We start from the raw sequence: 20,415 nt of genomic DNA, 5'->3' as shown, positions 1-20,415 counted from the left end.
AAGCACAAGGACTTCAAACAGCAGGTAGTATCACTGACACCAAACCGCACTTGAACACAGCCAGCTGTAGTTAAATACCATTCCTCCGGAGCCATGCCTCCTCCCCGCTGACCAGACAGGAGTTAGACTCATGCCAAAAACATTGCTAGCCTGCGGGCTGCTGACTTCTGAGATGAACTGCACACCCGTCGTTAACACAGAGGAAATAAAAACCCTCTTTCTTAGGCTCCTCACTATTTCATAAAGCTGGTCGGTGGAAAGAGTGGCAACAGCCAAACTGCCCAGGTGTTCAGAAGAGTTTTAACAAGTTAAAGGTCTCTGCTGTCCCCCGAGATTAGTTTTGATCCAATATATGGAAGATGAAAGATCCTTTATTTGTTTTCTTGCTTGAAACATACCAGTCAACAACTACGCCATTCAGAACTGGGGCTACAAGGGTCAAGCCACAAACAAGAAAACTACATTTCTGGGAAGGGTCAGAAGTTCTAGGATGAACAAGGCTGTACGAAAGGCAGATGCTCAAGTGAGCAAAGTGAATAAATTGTGTTGGAATGCAGTTCTAGTTAAACTAATTTAGAATATAATGGAAACTTTGATAGCAATCCGTTGAAAGGGAACCACACTGCACTTGTCTTCCCTAATTAATTCCATCAGGCTTCCTTCACTAAAAATACTCTCTTTCAAAATTAAAAGCAGAAACGCCTCATATGTTACTTCAAAGCAGTGGAAGGGGCAGCATGGAAATGGTTATTCTTCAATGGCAAATTCTCTTGTAAGCAATTTCAGAGTCTTGAAGGTCTCCACTGTGAAGCTGCTGAACAAATGTAAATAGTTGGAATAAGTACAGCCCCGCAGAAATAACAGTCCGATTGATGGAAAAGTAAGATTATCCAAGAAGCAAGATCAGCTGAAGTGCTTCCAAAAAAGCAGCTTTGTTCTGAACATTAGCTTAGAAGTTTTCTTCACATACTGCATTAGAAGAGTCCTTTGATCTATTTTGACCTTTTGTATAGTACAGGCCACAAGAGTTTAAACGTGATCATGTTCTTGAAATTGAATTATTTTTTAAAGTATCTAAACTTGATCTAACTACTCATCAGTGGAGAATTTTATGTAGCTTCGGTGTTAATTACCTCCTTCCCTGTTAAAACATAACCCCTTTTTAAGGTTCAAGTACATCTGTTTTCCACCACTAACTGCTGGTTATCCTTGTCTGCTAGATTCAAGAACTCCTGTTACCCCCATTTTTCCACGGTAGATTTGTCTGACTCAATCCCATTCCACCTCACCTGTCTGCAAACCAGACTCCTTGAACTTTAGCGGCATCTTTATACTTCCTAATTCTTGCTGTCCGTCTCTAATCCCTGTCCAACTTGCCAGTACTCTCCCTAAACTGTTGACAAAGTAATTTACACAACATCGATCGAGGACCAATGTGGAGGCAGCATAACCATCATACCCTTCATCCACAATCATTCCATGCATTCACATACAGAACCTCCAAAATTTTTGATATTGTACTGGAGCATTTTACAAGATATTTGTCATTTGCAAAAACAAACAAAAATTTGGAAAAAAAACAAACATGCGCATAGATCAATAGGGAAGTCGGCAAGCAAGCATTCGTTGTACATTGTCAAGGTCTCATGAATTTCAATGAAACTATGCCAACGTGTGACTTTCAAAGAATTTTCTGTGCATTGGTCAGACTCAGTTGGCATGGCAGTCAGACACTGCAACTCATCATCCAACAAGGGTCCAGGTCCTACATGGAAACAACTTTTGCTACGTTCTGCTTTGTCAATTAAAATAATGCCAACACTTAACATACAAAAAAATTAAAACAAAGACTTCAACTAAATGGACTCCAAACCTTAAGACTAATAATAACATTAATAACAATAACAACAACAACAACATTATTATTATTATTATTATTATTATTATTATTCAGCCTTTTAAAAGCAATTAGGTATGCCTTCAGGATCAATCAGGCTTTTGTATCATTGAATACTATTTTTCTGAGAATGCTTAAAAAAACCAAACAAACAAAACCCCAAAACTCAACCAATAAGCTTCCCTTCTACCACTTAAGACACTTGAATTGTTGAGTGGAAGGAAAAAATAAAGACAAGACTTGTAGAAACCGATTCAGATCTGGCAGGACTGCGTTCTTGCTGTCTGTCAATCAAGAATTTCTACATATTTTATTTCAAATTCATCTTGTTAAAACTAAGTCTTCATATCTAGAATAGATTTTTCATTCCACGTGAAAGCAACATGCTGAACACCTTCCAGCTACATTTTCACTGAAAAACAAAACTAAATTGTTCAGCCTGGGCTCGTATACAGCTACTGCTGGCATGATACCAACATTCAGCAATAACGGAATTCAAAAAATGCCCAATTATGAAAATGCTTTAACTCCAAGAACTTCCGATACTGCACTGAGGAAGTTATGCATACCTTCAAAGAAAAAAAAAATCATCCCCGGTAATCAAGTTGTATTTCTGCTTTTATTTAAATAAATTCAAAAAAATACTTATAGCCAATATTTACATATTCAATCCAATTGCTCTTCAAATCCTCCTGATTAATAAAGAACAGATTCTTACAGTAATTATCAGAAGTTCTTACAATGAAGCATTGTACTTTTGGAAAAGCGATTAAGTGTGTGCTGAACACTTAACCAGCGTTCCCAAATCCACAAGAGAACACTGTTGCTATGATACGGTATTCCTCCATCTCCCCCTGAAGGCAGGAGCATTTTCAGAACATGTACTGCTTTCCAGATATTGAAACCGCCTAGTAATGGATAAAAGGACATTTTAGAAATAGGGCAAATTGGATTGTTGATTTGGAAAACTGAAGACAGGTTTTATAATAAAAGTTTCATTCAAGTCACAACATCACTTTTCAGTTTTCTGAAAATGTTAGCATTGGAAAAATCCAATTTCTATCCAGGATAGTATCCAGACGGCTTTTGCAGGTAAATTCACTTTGCATCTTTAAAGTCACACATAACTAATGCATAAAATGCTTTCAATTCAAACCTTTTGTCTTTTCTTCCAAATACTGCTAGTCTTTCTGTGCTTCATTTCTCAATCAGCCATGTCGTCTGAATTAAGACAGTGTTTTATTCTGTTGCTACCTTATTACAGCCAACATAATCTGCATTTTCAGGTAAATACACTCCCATGCTCTGTAAAATGTTAGAGGTGGGTCCTGCCAGTCCAGACTGAGCACTATAGGATTCAAGCAGGTTAGCTACTAGGTTCATATCCACATCAACTGGTGTCAACTCAGTATCTTCAGCTCCGGAATCAGGGCCGGCATTTTGAGATGTAGTTGCATTAACAGAACTTGCCTATAGTAAGTATAAAGAGAAAGTTTTATCAAATTGTATGAATGGGTTAAAAAAAAAGAAAAAAAGAAAAAAAGAAAAAAAAAAGAGACAAACCACAAAAGAAAAGAAACAAGGAAACAGTTCTGCAGCCAAGAAAGTTCAGTACGTTCCACACTGTCTTGACAGACAGGAATTTAGTCACCAACTGCTCATGCCAGTTAAAAATCATCACTTTCCATTATACAGATTAAGTTCCAAGAGAAGGACAGAGAGGGTTACTGAGTCCTGGCTCAGTTTCCTATGGGAGTAATCTACTACAGGAACTCAAGAAGTCAAGCTGCAGCTGCTTGCCTTACTACTAAAACAGGGTATAACAGGGAAATGAAACTAAGTCTCGGAAACGATGTGCAAGTTAAAGCTTATTTAAGTTTTTTTTTCAAAAAACTATACCATGGTGCAACTGCAGCACATTTTGCTTGCACGTGGGATTTTTTTTTTTTTTTAATAATTAGTTAGCACGTGATCAGAAGACAGAAGTTTTTGATCACGTTACTCAGAATGACCAGTTTTAGCATATTTCCTCTTTCCTACTACAGCTCTCAAAACTATTATGCTACAAACTAGAACTCAAGGCATACTTACCCCTTTCTTTTGGGTGGTGAAACTTTTACCAACATTAGTATGTGCCAGCTCACGGTCCATCTCATTCATATATGACTTGAGACTGCCTATAAGCTCATTAGGCGATACCTTCTGGTCTTGCCTTTGATTTTCAGCATCTAAGTCTTCATCATCATCATCATCTGAGAAGTCAAACTGCTCCTCTTCATCTAGATCATCAGAATCCAGCTCTTCTGAGTCTGCCCCTATGTATTATTTTGTGTCAGTACAGATAGCAAACCAATCAGCGCAGTGCCCATGGGTGATAAGGAAACCCAGGGAAGCCAAATAACCACGAGACATTTCGACAAAAGAAACAAAGAAGCAATCTCACCTAAAATTCTGTCTAACGCTTTTGTAAAAGAATCTACATCAAAGGTGACATGGGATTCATCAGATGACCTGAAATATAAAAATATTTTTAAATAAATAAAGTTTTTATGCTTGCATAAGCCTGACACAGGCATAAACCATACGGCATACTGATTTCTCTCAAGCCTAGGTTAAAGTTGGGACATTTGAACTGACGGTCTTGGAAGTGCTTAGAAGTCTGAGGCCTGTATGAATTAGAAATGAACCAGCAAGGGGAGAAATTCCTGGCATGAAAGAGAAAATAAAACCAACAACTTTCTTTGTCGTGGTCAAACAAAAATCGCACTAAAGACAACCAAAATAACCATGCCTAAATCCTTCTGGAACAAAGTGGTGGTGTTATACCTTAGACAAAGATTTAAAAAGCTGAGAATCTCTGTGGTCTCCTGCCTAGAAAGAACACTAAAGGCTTCCTTCTGGTCTCTCTTAAGGCTCAGTGGTTTGCCTTTTTTTTATTGGGTTTTTGTTTTTGTTTTTTTAAGTAACTGAAAAAACCTACATTATAAATCAGAAATTGACACTAACACTAATTAAAAAGGATCAAACAGTTAAGAGCATAAATTGAGTAGACTCCTATACGCTTGATTACAGCTTACACAGCATTATTTTCTCAGTATTAAAGCTTTTAAAAAGAACCTGGATAATATGCTACTACCCAACCCTTTGTTTTTTAAAATTAAAGGCCTGTCCACACAACATTCACACACACTTTAACTCCAACAATTAATCTAGTGGCATTCTGTTGTTGTCTAAATAGTTAAGTATCTCCAGTTAGCACGTTTCTTCCACTGTTGGGAACAATGAGAGGGATCCAATGAGAGCGATTCTTTTCTCCTGCTTCTAGGTGTACAGTATGTGCTGCGGTAGTGCCAGCCCAGTATATTCAAAATATTAATCTACAGGAAATTTAAATACAGCTGTACCACAAAAATCAACAGTCTTAATTCACAGAGACAGATTCCCTCAACTTAAGTTTAATTTTTATTTCTGCACAGGCTCATCAGAAGCATCTTAGCAGTCTGAATAGTTAGTCCTTCATGGTAGAAAAATTTCAGCACAAATGAACTTGAGATGTACATTTTAGTAACATCTTCACGTTAAGAACTATGGTAACGAACAACAGTAAGCCTTCAACTTAGAAGGGTTAAAAAAATTTTAAAAACCACAAAACCAAACTAAGTAAGAGTGCTGGAAAAGAGTGCAACTTCCAGCATTTTTACTTGCACCAGTGTCAGAGTGGTCACCAAGTTGGTTTAAAAGCAACTACATATTCACTACTAACACGGGTTTGTTTCAGGCCTCTGCTAAGCAGAACACTTTCAAGCTTTGATTCTCTGCATTAGAGAGTCAACCAAAGGGCTGCAGCAGAATGAAAACACCAGACACCGAACTTAAAAATACTACTACCATGGCATTTCTGCTCCTTCATGTGTTGAGACTTTGGATACAAAAGCCTTCATACTTTCAGCAACCGCTTCCAAGTCATATTTCTGCTCTTCCTCATTTGAGGAAGGAAGGGACTCATTTCTTGCCTCCTTCAGCATCTGATCTAGATCATCTGGTGTAATCTCCAGCCAACTGTCATCTGAAAGAATATAGGACATACGTGTCATTCTGCACAAGTCTGTTAGATCACAAGTCCCAATCCAGACGGTTGAGACTACTGCTAGCATTTTGTCGCTTATTTTTGTACTATTACGTTTTCATGCCGATACTGGGTAACACGGGGTAGAAGGCAGTGAGAGGCTGAGAAAAATAGAGTTCAGATTTTGTTTTCCTACTTTACAACTCTGCTTTATATGCAGCTTCAAGCTAGCAGATATTGTTCTAGTCACAGATAATCCTTTTGCCACTAAATGAAGGAAGAAAAGGCTTACACTATAAAGGAAGAGCCAATCCAATCTTCAGCTACGGTCATTAACACTGAATGTTGGATTTGTGTGCTACTGCATCATCCAAAAATACAGATGTGACCTGTACTGCACACTGGCAACAACTACATTTCTGTCAAATGAGTGGGAAAAAACCCTATTATATAAAGTTTATACTGGTCTTACATTGGCCATCAGAATAGACCAGAAAGCAATTAACTTTGTATTGTCAGTATTGGAATTGGTATATTATTATAAAATGTTTAAATACTTTCTGTCTGGTAGACAGTTGACACGAAGTACTTGAGCTGCTGTAAGTGTGCATGGTGTTACTGCTGTAGTGGTATCAAACAGAAACTGGACTGCTATCTTGCCAATTCACAGCCCCAAGCTTTGTGGCTTATACAAATGAACTGGCTGCCTCAATCTTAAGTAACAGCCCATGAATAACACCTCTAGCAGTCACAGGACAGGAGACAAACTATGTAGATACAGACACTGGTACATTGCTGTGAACATTCACCCTCCCCCCCGCCCCCCAAATAATAATTTGTGATAGGACGAGTCCACCCCCCATTCTGCTCACCATCCTCTGGAGGAAGACAAGCTGCTTCTCTCTCAAATTCCTTCAAATCAATGGTTGTTGTCTGTAGCAATGTCAAGATTTCATCACCTGGGCTTACTTCAACAGAGCTAGAAGAAAAAAATTCAATTTACTGAAATGGATTTTTACTAGCATTACAATGCCAATGGCATCACACACTCTACATGCAGGTTTCCACTCAAATTCCTCATTATTCCTTCTGTGCAAATATGTCAAAAAGATAACTGAATTTGGAGGAAGTACCAGAATACTACACAGATAGTATTAGCCAAAACAAGACACAATCAATTACTGTAATTCCTTGTTGATGGCTCCAAAGGCCACTTCTCATGTTTCCTTTGTTCTTTATATTTATTTTGTCTTGATAAACATCAGGATTGCCAGATCCCAAACAGCACAGACTGGAAATTCAAGCAAGTAACAGTCAAGATACTATAAGCTGGCAAACCCTCAGATATTTTTGTAATGATATATTTTTTGGATTTGATCTTTTGGAGGAATCTACAGCCAGCTGCCTGGCTTGAGTAAAGGAGGCAGATTACTCCGTATTTATTATTCACTGGGATTGCTTTTCAATGAAACTTTTAAACACTTTCTATAGCCAACCAACCAAATGATGCTTTTCAGTCACCTCTTAACCCACTTGGAATAGCTTAGCATTTTACAAAACCAAGATAAATAGTTACTCAAGCAATAACTTCTACTAGTAAAGAGTATTCTGGAGGAATTAACACCCATACGACCTAGCCACGGCACCTATGTTAAGTGTACAATGGAGAAAAGAGTTCAGGTTTTTTGTAACAAGTATTAAAAAAGATAAGTTAAAGTACTTGTAGGTACTGCGTACGATTACTCATGAATTTCAAGTAGCTCCTACCTTTCTGGCTTGGTAACAGATTGCTGGAAGTAATCTTCTGCCATATGCAACAGTTCCAAGTACTTAGCAGATCCTTCCATTTCTCCCTATTTAATGCAAGTCACAAGTATGAATAAACAATTCTCCCTCCCCTTCCTTTTTACAGTCAGGCTTCATAACGATGACGATTTGCCACACAGAGATTTAGTGCTGAGAAAATCAAAACCAGTAATACTGCTTTGCCATGTATATTTGGAACAGAATACAGGAAACGGGCATAAGGTGTTTTCACAGTCAAATACGAATTGAAGTCTTATGCTGCAGTATCATATGGTGTACACTAAAAACAATCAAAGACAATACTATGATTCCCACAACAGGGTGGATTTACCATGCCCAGGTTACAACTGTACAAGAACTGTGAATGTATCTCTTCTCTTAGTGTTTGGGAACTATCCACAGAAGTGGCGTTGCAGTACTGCAAGAATATTCCCCTTTTCCTATATTTAAAAGATATTAACCTAAGCATTCCGATAGAGTTGTCCAATTTTATAACTTTCAAATAGGTAGTCAATTTATGTCCAATTTATAAACTTCAAATAAGTCAAAGGCATCTTTAAAAAAAAACAAAAAAAGAAAACAAAACCCACACAGACAAAAAACACACTTACACGGGCCCAAATAGGTCCATGGGTGTTAAGTATAGATCTTTAAGAATATTTAATTCTAGAGGCATGCAAATGAAATGTAAAACAGTGAAAACAGTTATACTGACACACAATCGTATTGTGGTTTCCTTTATTCAAGTGTATTTCCTCTTTCTTTAGATCAATCAATTCATCCCCAAATCCTGCTTTTTCCTTGTTAATTTCCAAAAGAAATGAATTAATTTCAGAGGGGAACAAACTGCACATATGTCCTTTAAAGACATTCATTCATTTTCCATAGACAGAAACATTAGATTTCTTGCCCTGTTGTAACTACTTACACAAGTTCAAGAGCTAAACCATGTTTTTCCTGGAATGTTTAAAAGACACACACACACACACACACACACACACAACTTCACCTTGAAATAATTTTTTTCCTTCAGGCTGCTGAGGAATCTCTCCCACAGGGGACCGCTTAACACATTTCTCTTGGAATCAGGAGATACTTTACTGCACTTGGAGCACAAAATTTCAAAGCCATGAGCCTGTATAAGAGATGCAAAAAGAAGAGGTTCTCAAGATGTGACAAATTTAAGTGCACCTTTAAATGTCTGCATAAAGAACTATCATCAAGCTCCTGATGCTGCCATTTGAGAAGCAGGTGCCAAACCCAATTATATGTCAGGCAGCAGTATCTTGCTTTGGAAGTTGGAATCTGTCTTTCTGCAGCAATAATGGATCATTTTGACTTTGCGAAGTTTCTCTACATGGGCAAAGCAACCTAGAAGACAGATCTGCAGAACACAAGCTACTCCTCACATAAGCATGAAGACTTTACCTGCATTTATAATCCATGGAAGTACAAGAGTGCTCTATTCTGTAGAAGAAAACTCCCATGATACTGTACTTCCAGAAAAACGGTTAACTGCGAATTTGCTCGCATTTTTCTGCGCAAGCCGGCAACTTACAAGCAAAGAGTAATTTCTCAGACATACGTAAACAAGCAAACTAAAGACCAAGTACAAAACACATAAAAAATAATTACCAGTTTCATGCCCAGTTCATAGGCTTTGTACTGAGGGTGAGATGGGAGGGGCAGTGTGTATCCACTGCGTCTATCCGGAACAAACTTCTGCTGCACCAGCTGTGCATATAAACACTTTGTGAAAGTAACCTGAAAAAGCCAGAGCAAAAGAAGAACTTACTGCAGTGTGACTGTGTTGTGTACAGGCATCAACTTTCCACCAGGCTCATCTAAATTTTGTTTTAAAGCACCCATACTATAGACAATACCTGAGATTGTATTCAAAATACATCTTAGATACATTTGCCTAAGATATGTTGCTTTTCAGATCTTACAAAATATATTCCAAGCTGACATGTCTAAATAAACATGAACTTCATTCAGTCTAAATGCATTAAAAAAATCCTCAGTATTCATGCCAACAAGGTATATTTTGAAAAATGTAAGGGCTCTTTTCGATTAATGAAACCAAAGCTGAGATTTCAAAAACAGTCTAGAAGTCTAAGATTTTACTCCAAAGCTTCTTTTCAGGAGTCTAGGGGTATAACTCTGTAACGCAAACGTATCAGATACAATACTGCTTGGACAATGCTCATAAAACACTTCATGAAATAGCTTTCACAGAGCTGTGTAAGCACAGCTGAGAAGATGAAAAGCCTTGGAATGAACAGCTAGGGGTAGTTAGGAGCAACTCCTTATGTTGGCTGGCAGTGCTGTCCAATGCTGTGATCACAGAACTAGATCAATTTACTTAGCGAGCATTTCAGCAGAGGAACTGTTAGCAGTAACCTCTGATTGCACAAACACTTATCTCATGATTAGCCATTTGAAAGTCTAGCCATGTCAATCTGAAGGCAGAAAAACTATTAATGTAACGAACTGGAAATTCATGTCTAGCGACAAAAGAAAAAAATAAATCAGAAAACATGCCATTTTAAAAATTAAATCCACATATTTATATCACTTGACCACAGAACCTCCATCAGCTACAGAACCTAATTAAGTGACAAGTTGCATTAGAGGATCACTTACTACAGTCATCACACGCTCGTCTGGAGGGAAAGTTCGAAAAGAGCGACATGCCCGTAAATCTACAGGATCTCGCAGGTAAAAGGCCTGGACTGCTGCAGCCACCAACGAAGGGCGCTGCCTCAGCACTGCCACAATGCCTGCCGGAAGGTAGCAGTGGGCTCGGTGAAAGGAGGCCTGAATTTTCTCAGGATACCTGTATCGTAAAATAGCAACGTAGTGTATTAAGTGTATTGCAAGCCCAAACCACTCCTTTTTAATTATTACTCCCATTTTCACTTTAATATTAATCCATATTATGGGCCAAGTGCCAGAAGAGTATTCTAAACTAAAGTTAAAACTCAGCTAACCTAACACCTGGAATGTCTGTTTATATATATACATATATACAAATATACACGGCTAATACAAATTTAATCCCCACATTGGTAACATGAATCCCTGTGAACTCGACCAACACGTCCAGCTATACAGTATCCTTCACTGCACCGAGTGTAGAAGTCATCTGGCTCGTGCTGTCAAATCCTTGCAAAAAATAATGCACAGTGCTGAACACACCTGTGACAGGCTGACGCTCCAAAAGGCATGCTAGTTCTACATTTTAGTTCGCAACCCTTTCTCCCCCCGCAAAGGGCTCCTAAAGGCTCACAGAACTTTCAGATTTTTCAGTACAAGAAGGATGCGAAGGAAAAATAACTCTTGTCATTGTCAGGTGTGGCATCATAGCAGTGAACCACTTCCAGAGCCCGCAGGTCACAGTAGAGCCTACAGGACGTTGGTCCCCCTCTTTAGAAGAATGCCACAGAAAAAACTCTAGCTGGTGGTTTCTGAAAAGGAAGCAACTTTATCACACCTAAAAGGAAAACGATTGACTACAAGAAAGTACCCCAGACAGCCCAGAATCACAACTTACTGTTGCAGAAGACCAAAATAAAACACCCACATACCCACTGATGCGTTTATACACTGCTGTTCTAATGGGTTCCGCGGCCAGGAACTCCTCCGAACGGCGGGATAACAGCGTTAACACTTGCGAGATTGTTGGACTGGCAGCAGATACGTCGCCTTCCTGCTCGTGAGTCTCTGACAGCGGAATGATGTGCAGTTCTCCTTTGTAAAAGAACACCTGGCAGACAGTAACATTCTCATCAGGTGGGATAAGAACAGTCACACACTAAGCAATGCAAAATTTCATTTCATATATGCATGTATTTATTTAAACACAGAAAATACTGAAGTACAAATAGGAAAATAATACAGAAACAGCTGGGGGTTTTTTCCTTGTTTTTTTTTAAATGGGAGATAAGGTAAATATAGATGCCAGAGATCATGATTCAACTAGTAAATAAAAACCCCTATTTTAACTGCGATGAATTTGGTCAAACATATCTTGTTTCCTTAATAACAGTAATACCAAAAGTTTCTCTTCAACTAGAGATTTGCTTCAGGAGAATCAGACAGCATAACCTAACTGCTGAAGAATGGGACAGGGACTAAAAAGCATTATTTCAGGGGCTACATGTGACCTCTGTTGGTTCCTGATCCTAAGAAAAGAACTGAATGTAACATTATCAACGTTCTCACTCCGTCCGTTCCTTCAAATGGAAGGAAAATATAGCGCTGATAGTCCAGATACAGGTTTGCAATTAATTTTTTTGTGTTCCACCCCTTTTCTTTTTAAGAATCTTGTGGTAGGAAAAAAAAATAAAACAAATCTTTGCTAATGAAAAAATAAGTTCTTCCCATTTAAATCCGTTGCCAAGAAACTCAGTGACATAGCTACCAGCAATCACCCACAGCGAGGAGAAGCGGCTGCAGACTCTGGGTGAAGGAATCCGCTCATTAATTCACCTATGCCAGACCCAGCCTGTCTCCTTGTAGAGTCAGCAACACTCCAGTCTTGAGCATTCCCCAGTCTGAGGGCAGCAAACCCTCATGCCTGAGCACTCAAGAATATGGCAGAAAAAATCCAAGTGGCCATAGCAGAGCTAGAAAGCTCAGATGGATCTAAGAGTGCTCCTGAGGAGAGCAACGGTATGTTTGTATTACACTGCCAAATACGCTCCACAGTTCCCATGTTATCCAAGCTTTCCCTGCACTCCAATAACCTAGAAAATGGAAAGCTGGCCAAACTTACTGATTTTACAGATCAATCAATAGCACGACAGCTTCACTGCCTTCACGTTTGCCACCACGAGTAGCAAGTTTAAAAAGTTCAGTCAGCTCTGCATTATGGAACAACTCTTAAAGAATGATTTATGTGCAAGAGTCAGATCTAGCTGAACAACACAGACTTACAGCCTAGCAGGCAGGTCTGCAGTCTCCATATTTTTTGCCATAGTTTTGCCATTAGTATAAGAACATATTAGTATAAGAACGTTCTCTTTGTTCCTTCCATCAACAAACCAATTCTAGAAGAACCACTTGATACCTGTAACAATTTCCAGATATCCCTACAGCAGTTTCTCAGGACACACTCGCATTCTGCAAGAGCACGCAGAGCAGAATGGAGTATCAGAGGTTTCCAGTGGTTAAGTCTCTCATTCAACATCCACAGCAAGCATAAAGCAGCTCATTAAAACCAGAATGAAAACAGACTGTGCTGAAAAAAACATGCTGTTAATTAAAACAGGTCTTGAGCCCTGACCAGAAGCTCCTTCACTAGTAAGGGATAGAGAGCACTCTGGATCTTCAGTGGCAGTCAGGCCGCTTGGCTAGATAGAGGTGTAAGAGAAAACTCACAAGTAAAAGGCCACTGTGAGCCACTTGCCAATTGGAACAGAAGTTTTACTCACCCTGTTGTCACTATTCTCAGGATTCAGCCACTTTGGGAGAAAATCAGCTGCTTCTATCAAGAGAAACTCCCCATCGTTGTCATCGATCCTGGCCAAGGAAAAATGGGTTTCTTACCAGTCTCGCACAGCAAATAACACGCGCTTCTAAATGCATGTCTGCATTTTTTTTTTTAATATTGGGACACGACCTTCCGCCAGCCCCTGTCAGGAAAGGCGCTGCCCCTCAGCGCCCCCGCCCCAACCGCCGGGCACCTCAGCGGGGCCCGCCGCCTTGGCTGGGGCCGTTACCTGGCCGCCAGCCCCGGGAACTCCCTGGTGATCTCCCGGACGAGGTAGACGATGAACCACTCGTCCTCCACGTTATCCCCGAACAGCGTGCTGCCGCCGATGTGCGCCGGGGTCTCGCCTGGCGGGGGAGCAGAGAGAGAGGCGGCTCAGCGCCCCGCCGGGCTCCCCCTCACACGCCCCCGCTTCCCGCCCGCCGAGCTCCCCCTCACACCCCCGTCCCCCGGCGCTCACCCCGCGGCGGCACGTAGCGCAGGCGGAAGGGCTGCCGCTGCCAGATGTAGGCGGACAGGAGCGGCGCGAAGCGTACCACGATCGCCTCAGCGCAGCGGCGCAGCAGCGCCTCGCCGCCCGCCCCCGCCGCCGCCGCCGCGAAGAGGCGGTAGCTCACGGCGTCCTCCGCCAGCGGGGTCCGCCCGATCCCCTCCATGGCGCCGGGCCGCGCCGAGCGGGGCCGAGCCGAGCCGGGTGGCGACGCTCCGCCTCCCCGGGGGTGGGGCGTCGTCATGGCGGCGGCGGGCCGGCGGCGGGCGGCGGCGGCGCGGCGGAGCTGAGGATGATCTCGCGATACGCGCGGAAGCCGGTGCCCCCGGGCGCTCGGGAGATGTGAGTCGCCGCCGCCGCCTCCCCTCCGGCCCCGCCGTCCCGGTCCCCGCCGGCTGGGTGCCGGTCCCCGCGCTCGGGCCTGCCCGCCCGCACCCCGCCTCAGCCCGAAAAGCGGGCCCCGCGCTCAGACAGGGGGGTGGCGGGGCCGCGTGTCCCCGGGCGGGCGGGGGGCCGCAGCCGCAGGCTGGCGCTGGGCGCAGCTTGCCCGTAAGGCGGGGGTGGGCCGGGTTTAACCTGGAGTCGTGCGGATCCGGTGCCGTGAGCGCGGCGCGGTGGCCTGCGCCGGGGCTGCGGGCAGCGGTGCTGCCTCGGGAGGTGGCCGGCGTAAGGGCAGCCACGGTAACGCCTTGGCAGCGGTCGTGGCCAAGGAGTGTACTCGTCGCTTGAAAAATACAGGTGTGAGAGAACGTGATTACATCCCTCTTCTTGTCTTTTTTTTGGAAGAGGTAACTGATGTGTAGGCGCTTTTTCGGGGGGGGGGGGGCGCGAGAGATTTAAACAAATACGCAGGTTTTGGTAGCCAGCTGCTTTTTGTTCCTGCAGCGATGCCTCTCTCTGTCTCCAACTGCTGAGGCTTTTCCTGTCCCTTTTTCCTAGACATCTAAACTTTGATAAAAAAACTAGCAAATACTATTTCTCCTAACTTGCGTGTGGTTTGGTGGCTACTCTTGTTCTGTTTGATTGTAAGTCTCCTACAGGGATAATGACATTATATTTGCTTTTAGAGAGCTGTAGACCAATTCACAACAGCATTTTAAGTTTAAAGGAAGACACTGATTTCTAAGCAAAGACTTTTAACTCCGTGTTTAGCCTAGAGTTAGTTTTGGTGCCTTAATTCTAACACTTTGGTAACAAGAATTAGCCTTCTAATAATAATAAATGAGCTCTGGTATGCAAATTAATGCATTCCTTTAAAAGCAGAAAAAAAGCCCCGTAAAGCTTGGGAACTCTGTAGATGTTTATTCTTGTAAGTAATGTCAAATTCCACTTCTTGTTTTAGACAAGGACTTCCAAAACATGCCTTGCGGCATCATCCACTGCCAGAACCACAAGCGGAGGTGTGCCCAGCCACACCCACGGCTGAAAACTACGGCGAGATCTCAAGGTACTTGTCATCACATAAAATGAATCTTTGTCTGGAGACAATGGCAAAACCAGGCACCGTTGTGTTGAGTTACCTTTACAGAAGCAGTACAGGGGGTAGGCTTAGGCATTACCTCCGATCTGTTTCGTTTCAGAACATGTCCTTCCTATTTTGGAAATAATAAAAAGCGTGTACCTGTGTTCTGTTCCCAGCTCGCAAATAGCCTGGGTCATCTAATTTTATGACAGAAACGAGAGGAGAAAAGATAAAAATAATTCTTGGGTGGTGTAGAACCGGGACTAGAAATAGTCTGCAGCTTAACTAAGATAATTTTTGGAAAATCTATGTTTTGCTTGACCTCTAGACTTCCGATGTCATCGAGACCATTAGGAGTTATAGTTGTTAAAATTACTTGCGTACTATGGCTTCTGCTTAAATGCCTCTGAAGTAAGTGTTTACCCTATGAAAACTATCATTGCTAAGACCTCTTCTGATATATCTATGCTTTTTTGTACAGAAAGAAAAGTTTACTTACCCGCTTGATTTCTCATGGTGTATTGTTGGGTTTTTTCCCTTCCTTTTTTTCCTCAACATGTGCATTTCAGGGAGTCTGAAATCTGGAAGGAATCAGATTACCCTTCTGTTACTCCAGCTGATCACGGGAGTTCACGGTCTGCTAGTCAGAGTTACGCCGACACCTCCACCGAAGACAGCTCAGTCTTCTCTTGGGGCTACGATGTGAGTAGAACATAGTCATCCAAACCTAATGTAGCACAGTGAGTAGAAAGACATGTGAAATACCATTGGAAATACATTTCAGGATAAAAACGAGGATTGGATCTGTCAATAAATCACGATAGCGGTTATAAAAAGAACATCTTTTTTACCTCTTCCCCATCTTTCCTTTCTCTCAGATCAAAACATATTAGGCTCATATTATTCAACTAGTATTCTGCATTTCCATCTAAAACTGTGGAAATGCAAATCGTTTCATGCATAAGTGTATCTGTACAACATAATAAATGCTGTTATTGTGGAATCCCAAACGCGAGTGGATGACTTTCAGACACTTGCTGTGAGTTTATCAAACTTCTGCATACTTGTATGTTTCTCAAAATATAGCAAGCCCCTAAAACGTTATTTTCATTTAGAAATATTCGTTTTATTCCCCATCTACCAAAACAACTTTCTGTGAGGTGAGATGGAACTGTTTAGATTTAAATCAGCCAAGAACCGACCCCATTTTCTAGCTACACAAGAACACGTAACAGAGGTCCTGAATATCCTTTCACACTGTTTCACACCAGTCTGCATTGCTTTTTGTTTTGCTGTTGTCTATGGACATTGCAAGCAACAGATTTTCCATTTCATTAAAATGTCGCTGAACGTTATGCTTCCTGTTCTGATTTCTTTTAGGTGAATTACTATGTCTTTAACTTCATATAATAACACAGATATTTCAAAACGTTTTAATAGTTTTTCTGTTGCGTCAATGTAAGCTTTTTATGTAGCTACCATCAGTCCTAACAGCAGTCTGCATCATCTCCAGGGGAAAATTATTTAAAGTTAATGTCTTTCTATGCAAAAGAAATAGAACTGTTTAAATCAGTCCCACTAAGCTTTAAACAAATAGCTGTCTTTTTCAATTATAAAAAAATTAAATTAAAAAACCTCTCTGAATAGTATTCACTAGGTATTTATTGGATAACTTTCCTATCTAGGAATTTGATAAAGCTGCCACACAACAAGTTCAGCAAATGTTCAGGCAAATTGATGAGCTTCTCTATGAGCAGAAAGAAAATGTGCATGTTGAGGGACTGCGGGAAGAATGCTACCAGTGGACATCCAACTTTCCTCATCTCAGGTATTTTATTAATAGACTAATGCTAGTACCATCACAGAGTTATAAAAGGGCAGGGATGGAAATAGTTGTTTTTAAAACAACGTTAGCAGCAGGGTGGTTTTATGCAATTATATAGCAGATAGAGATAAAAAGATCACTCTGGTAGTCTGCCTGCCATTGTCATTAATAAACATTCTGCTATCTCACGTTTGGTTCCTTGCCAGAGGATTATTGCTATTTGCAACTGACTTGGCTTTAACATAGCAAAATTCTTTTAGAAAAGATGTATGGTATAGCTAAAAGCCAGGTGCTTAAAATAATTTAAAAATCCTCCTATCCTAGTTCAGCAGTCCTTATGGCTATCTGGAAACTTAAATTTTAGATCTTCAACGTTTTCTGATTTATTTATCCTTTCTTTTGCCACGGCAGGGTTGTGGGGAAGCAGATAGTGATCCCCACAGATGAAGGGTATGGATGGTATTCAAGTTCACCTTCTGGCAGTTTAGGTTCCTCAGATGTAAGTTCACCACAAGAAAAAGATTCTAATGAGTAAGTACCAGCAGTTAACCCAGACCATACCGAGGTGGGAGGTAATTTCATTCTCAGTGGACTGCAGTGATAGGCTTCTTAAAATGCGAAGCCCAATTCCTTTCTGTTAGGCTGAGTTTTGAACACAGGACACTTTTTTTTTTTTTTTTTTTTTTTTAACTAAAAGTAGTACATTCAGAATAGCAAGACTACGTAGCTGTGCTTGTTGCTGCCTACAGTAAACTGGTCAGTAAATGGAAATACCTTTGCTGCAGCTGACTTCTTAAGGAATTATGTATTGTAGCTGGTTTTATTGTTAATCATCTATTAAATTTGTACAGAACTTCAAAAATACAAAGCACTACCTTAGTAATACTTTTATTATTTAATGCTTTAGAATGTTTTTTAATTAGCTTTGAATTTTTTTTCTGAAGTTTCAAGTTCCTTAGCAAGAATTAAAAATATCCAAACCAAAAGAGCTTTTACTGTAACGCATAATTCGTTGGCCTCCCTACTGCTTAGCCTTAACTACCGTGTTGTCTCTCAGCCTCTCAGCTCACCAAATGCTGCTATTTAAAGTGGAATAACAATTTCTTTTCATTTCTGCTTCCTAAAAACTGTCACCTGTTCAGATTCAGTGTTTTCGGCAAGAAGGTACCTCTTTCTGTTACTCCCGTTCACAAAAAGGCTGACCGTTCCAAGTCTCCGACCTTGTCTTCTCCAGAGAGCGAAGAAGGTGAAGATGGAGTAATTGTCTCTGAAGGCGTAATGGAGGAATATTTAGCATTTGACCGCAGAGATGTGTAGGTATTGAATATTAAGATAGCAACTAGTACCAGTGTCCTGGGATTCCTACTGTTAAGGTATATATATTTTGTTTTGATGTTAGTTGATAAAGTATTTGATGAATATTTTTTTTTTAATAGCTTTCCTCTAGAGAACTTTCAAAAGCCTGAAGTTGCTAGGGCACTGGGAATTCTCCCAGTCTATTTCCTAGAACAATTTATTTTGCTAAATTATTTTTCTGAATTTTTTGTGATTTTTCATACTAGCCATTTTGTGCCTGGTTTAAATAGTTCATTCTATCATAACTAAGAGCCTGCTATGTATTGACATATTTAATAAAACTTGTTTAAATGCCATTCATTTTTTATACTAAGTCAAATTCATTGTTGTTTGTTATGCACTAGCAGTGTGCTGCTTTGGTTTTGTTCCAGCATTTTGGGTGGAATTGTACCTTTCCAGATTTTCAGTGGTAATTTAAGAATTAGAGTGAATTTGATGCTTGCCAAGAAATAATTACCACTATTTTTATCTTAAGAAGAAAGGATTAAGGGTGGCATAAAGAGGATTCTTTTTGCCCCTTTACTCTATGCAACCCACCAATATGAACATATGGCCTGGGTAAGGACTCTGGATGGTTCTGTCAGTTGCTAACTACTTAACTGGTTTTAATAAATAAAGCCACTTAGCTGCATGGACTATGAGATTCAAATTGGTAGGTGGCTTGCTTTGACCAGGCCAGAGAGACATTGCTGCAGCAAACAATATTGCTGTCTCTGTAAAATAATAGAAGTATTACAGCTTGTTCTAGTGGTATCTCCTTTTTGTCAAGGTTGTAGCTTTTTGTTTTAAGTACTAATTCAGGGAGCAGATAGGAAAGCCATAATAAATGTGCTTGCGTCAGTATTATTTTCTCCCTTCTATAAAGTTTCTTTTGGCAGTTGAACATAAACTTTTTTGAGCAGTTGTCTTCCAGGTTTCACACTTCAGAATACCTCTTGCATTGTGGAAGAGTCTGCAGCAAAGGCCACTTGCTGCTGTGAATTATGGTTTTTCTCCCCTCTCATTGATTACATCTAATTGTCTAAAACTGAATTAAGCCTGTGCCCTGAACACCTCCTGGCTGCTAGAGCAGCAGGCTGAGAGTGGCATTAAACGGTCATGAGTAGTAACATTCCTCTTTCTTGTCTTCAGAATTCTGTAGTGACATTAGATATGGATCCTAACAACGTGATGAACAAATATCACTGCAACTATTAATATTTATTTTTAAATGGAACTTTGATCTCCTTGGTAAATTACTTATTATTCATGAAGTATCATTTACAGTCATTCTGCACGGGGAAACCAAGGTGTGCGGTAATAAGGTGATTGTCTCAGTCACTTCTCATTTAGGTCAGCAGTAGATTCTGGAAGAAATACAAGTTCAGGTGCCCAATGTACAGAAGCTTGCTTCTTTCAGCATTAGACTGTTATTTGATATTGCTGTTTATTAAACTATCAGCTCTCAGAAAATAATATTGTGTGATAAATACAAAACTTCTCCTGAAGTAACGTCTTCCAGCTATTCGGCCAGCTGCCTTGGCCTATTTCAGTTTAAGAGAAAATAGAACAGAAACGCAGCCTTAGCTGATGTTTTAGTCCTATTAAATAAATGCAACAAAATATAGGAGACAAAGAAAATGTGTTTATGGTACAGGTAATGCTTACATTTTTACAGGGAGGAGGAGTTGCATGAGAGGAAAATGGGACTGTCCTCTGGTAGACGGAAATTGGGGTTTCCTCCTATCTCTCCATATTCCTGCATGAAGGATTCTGTGCTCACGTTTGTGTTTGATGATGTGTGGAGTGAAGTCCTAGGCTGCATGGAAGAATTAATCTGCAGACACTGGGAAGGGTCAGCCTCTGGTAAGGATCACAGTTAAACTGAAGATTCAAAAGGGGATTTCAGTTTAACTGAAAGTTAAACTGAAGATTTCAAAAGGAGGATGCAAAGGATGCAATGAGGGACGGATGTATTTGGGAATAACTTTTTCAGGGGGGAAAAAAAAAGGTTATTTTGCTAACTGTGTGAGACAT

General features: G+C 40.5%; 3 protein-coding genes across 4 annotated transcripts in view; 1 reads left to right on the top strand and 2 right to left on the bottom strand.

Annotated features, from left to right (window-relative positions):
* Window positions 1-2,497: 2,497 nt before the first annotated feature.
* Window positions 2,498-13,974, bottom strand: ECD (ecdysoneless cell cycle regulator). The gene is made up of 13 exons (XM_075154077.1): window positions 13,727-13,974; window positions 13,496-13,613; window positions 13,208-13,295; window positions 11,360-11,538; window positions 10,416-10,608; window positions 9,405-9,533; window positions 8,779-8,904; window positions 7,731-7,816; window positions 6,836-6,942; window positions 5,786-5,963; window positions 4,341-4,408; window positions 3,989-4,212; window positions 2,498-3,367 (listed from the first exon to the last, which is right to left on the bottom strand). The coding sequence occupies exons 1-13, from the start codon at window positions 13,920-13,922 to the stop codon at window positions 3,137-3,139; spliced, it is 1,923 nt and encodes a 640-aa protein (XP_075010178.1). The 5' UTR covers window positions 13,923-13,974; the 3' UTR covers window positions 2,498-3,136.
* Window positions 13,971-20,415, top strand: part of FAM149B1 (family with sequence similarity 149 member B1) — a 15,194-nt gene continuing 8,749 nt past the window's right edge. For both annotated transcript variants that reach the window (XM_075154079.1, XM_075154078.1), the window contains exons 1-7: window positions 13,971-14,098; window positions 15,099-15,203; window positions 15,788-15,920; window positions 16,904-17,046; window positions 17,455-17,574; window positions 18,186-18,356; window positions 20,057-20,244. In XM_075154079.1, the coding sequence (XP_075010180.1) occupies window positions 14,049-14,098; window positions 15,099-15,203; window positions 15,788-15,920; window positions 16,904-17,046; window positions 17,455-17,574; window positions 18,186-18,356; window positions 20,057-20,244 (910 nt within the window). In that variant the 5' untranslated portion in view covers window positions 13,971-14,048. The remainder of the gene's footprint in view (window positions 14,099-15,098; window positions 15,204-15,787; window positions 15,921-16,903; window positions 17,047-17,454; window positions 17,575-18,185; window positions 18,357-20,056; window positions 20,245-20,415) is intronic.
* The window catches only part of DNAJC9 (DnaJ heat shock protein family (Hsp40) member C9), an 18,330-nt gene continuing 12,953 nt past the window's right edge, over window positions 15,039-20,415 (bottom strand). The window contains exons 5-6 of the transcript XR_012674225.1: window positions 15,718-15,799; window positions 15,039-15,348 (exon numbers count right to left, since the gene is read on the bottom strand). The gene's annotated coding sequence lies outside the window, so the exon portion shown is untranslated. The remainder of the gene's footprint in view (window positions 15,349-15,717; window positions 15,800-20,415) is intronic.

The sequence above is a fragment of the Calonectris borealis genome, chromosome 7 (genome assembly GCF_964195595.1).
Source record: "Calonectris borealis chromosome 7, bCalBor7.hap1.2, whole genome shotgun sequence".
In the NCBI taxonomy this organism is placed as follows: domain Eukaryota; kingdom Metazoa; phylum Chordata; class Aves; order Procellariiformes; family Procellariidae; genus Calonectris; species Calonectris borealis.
Note: the sequence above shows the minus strand (reverse complement) of the source record. Positions and strands in the feature narration are given on the sequence as shown.

What these genes read in the sequence shown, in the direction of transcription:
- ECD (XM_075154077.1), bottom strand. Translation starts at nt 13,922, where the DNA reads ATGGAGGGGATCGGGCGGACCCCGCTGGCGGAGGACGCCGTGAGCTAC. An exon ending in CTGAGAATAGTGACAACAGG is followed by an intron (nt 11,539 to 13,207) that starts GTGAGTAAAACT and finishes ACTGTCTGCCAG; the next exon opens with GTGTTCTTTTACAAAGGAGA. An exon ending in ATGAACTGGGCATGAAACTG is followed by an intron (nt 8,905 to 9,404) that starts GTAATTATTTTT and finishes TCTCTTATACAG; the next exon opens with GCTCATGGCTTTGAAATTTT.